The 1,646-nt window shown below is 37.1% G+C and overlaps 1 protein-coding gene across 1 annotated transcript in view; it reads left to right on the top strand.

Moving 5' to 3' along the window:
* Positions 1-445, top strand: part of LOC106868212 (uncharacterized) — a 26,286-nt gene extending 25,841 nt beyond the window's left edge. Inside the window, exon 13 of the mRNA XM_089364099.1 lies at positions 23-445. Within this exon, the coding sequence (XP_089220225.1) occupies positions 23-219 (197 nt within the window). The 3' untranslated portion in view covers positions 220-445. The remainder of the gene's footprint in view (positions 1-22) is intronic.
* Positions 446-1,646: the final 1,201 nt, after the last annotated feature.

The following is a 1,646-nucleotide window of genomic DNA, read 5'->3' as shown; positions in this document are numbered from 1 at the left end:
TTTGTCTTTTACATTTTCACAGAGAGAATCTTTCCTAGCAGTGACAGAATGCGGAGGGGAGCACTTTACACCAGGCGACAGAATACATTTGGCGACATAAAGTTAAAAGCCGTCGCTCTTGTCGGCAGCCTTTTCGACTGTGCTGTCAGGTGTATGTTATCTCCGGAATGTGTGGGGTTCGGATGTGAATTATTCTGCCAAATGGCTGTGAAGTATTGAAGTTCAACAGAATTTCTTAAAACCCTTTCGTCACACAGACGAACACACACACACCTCACACACATACACACTGAAAAAAAGCTTGTTGAAAGACCTACAGAAAACTGTAAACCCTTCTAGTTATTTCGAAAGATATAATAGTTGTCCATGTTTCATAATGGAAATATTAGGTTGTTTCACATGAAATGTCGTATTTGAAAGATAACAATAAAATGTTTCAGAAATTGTTAGAGATCTGATTTATTTAATCAAAGTATGATCCATTGTCATTTATGACGTTTACCCAACGTTTCTCTATGTCATATATTCCATCTTTAAAAAAATTCATCTTTTGCTGTGATAAACTGTTCGAATGCTTCAATTACCTTTTCTTTATTTAAGAATGTTGTATTGCTTATGAAAAGCTCAAAATGCTTAAATAAGTGATGATCAGTAGGAGATATATTAAAATCCCAATATTCGTCACTGCTAGCATCATCCCCAAAAAATGCTCATCATTATTGCTGTCGTGCCCATCATGAACAGAGCTGTGCAGATAAGAAAAAGAGTCAGTTATCTTCCTAGATGTTAAGTAATCTGTTATTACCTCCCCTTCCACTGTGGTTTATTTAATGTACAGCAGTAAGTATTTATAGCTGGTCAGGTACACGTACATAAACATTATGCCCCAAAGAAGTACAACTGCTATGTACCAAGTCATAATTTTAGAATTTACTAAGACGATGGTATACGAAAAATAAAAATCGCCCCCATTGGCGCAGGAGTGGCTGTGTGGTAAGTAGCTTGCTTACGTACCACATGGTTCTGGGTTCAGTCCCACTGCGTAGCACCTTGGGCAGGTGTCTTCTACTATAGCCTTGGGCCAACCAAAGCCTTGTGAGTGGATTTGGTAGACGGAAACTGAAAGAAGCCCGTCGTATATATGTATATATATATTCAATTATTTTTCTCCGTGTTTTTCTCCTTGTCTCCGTATTCTTTCTGTTGAAGAGCGTAGCTCGAAACGTCAAAGACTTTCCGTATTCCCGAGCGTCATACTAATATATACTTTTGTTATTTACACCACCTGTCCTCGTCTGTTGTTATTATTTGTATATTCTCCCATATATATGTGTGTGTATGTGTGTGTGTGTGTGTGTGTGTGTGTGTGTGTGTGTGTGTGTGTGTGTGTGTGTGTGTGTGTGTGTGTGTGTGTTTGTCCTCCCACCATCGCTTGACAACCGATGCTGAGTGTGGAATAAATGTTATCCTTGTTACTATTTTCATTTGTTACATAAATCTCTAAATCTTTTTAGATATAATAGTTTTGTTCTTTATTCTCTTCTCTAAACTATCAATAGAACTCCTGATTGCCAACTATAAATACATAGAAATGTAAACGTTGTATTATTTGATTCTTTGTCTGAAGAAGTTCTTAGACATTTCAT

This window comes from Octopus bimaculoides, chromosome 16 (assembly GCF_046866305.1).
Source record: "Octopus bimaculoides isolate indiv1 chromosome 16, ASM4686630v1, whole genome shotgun sequence".
NCBI lineage: Eukaryota > Metazoa > Mollusca > Cephalopoda > Octopoda > Octopodidae > Octopus > Octopus bimaculoides.
The sequence above is the reverse complement of the archived record's forward strand: the minus strand, read 5'-3'. Positions and strand labels throughout refer to the sequence as shown.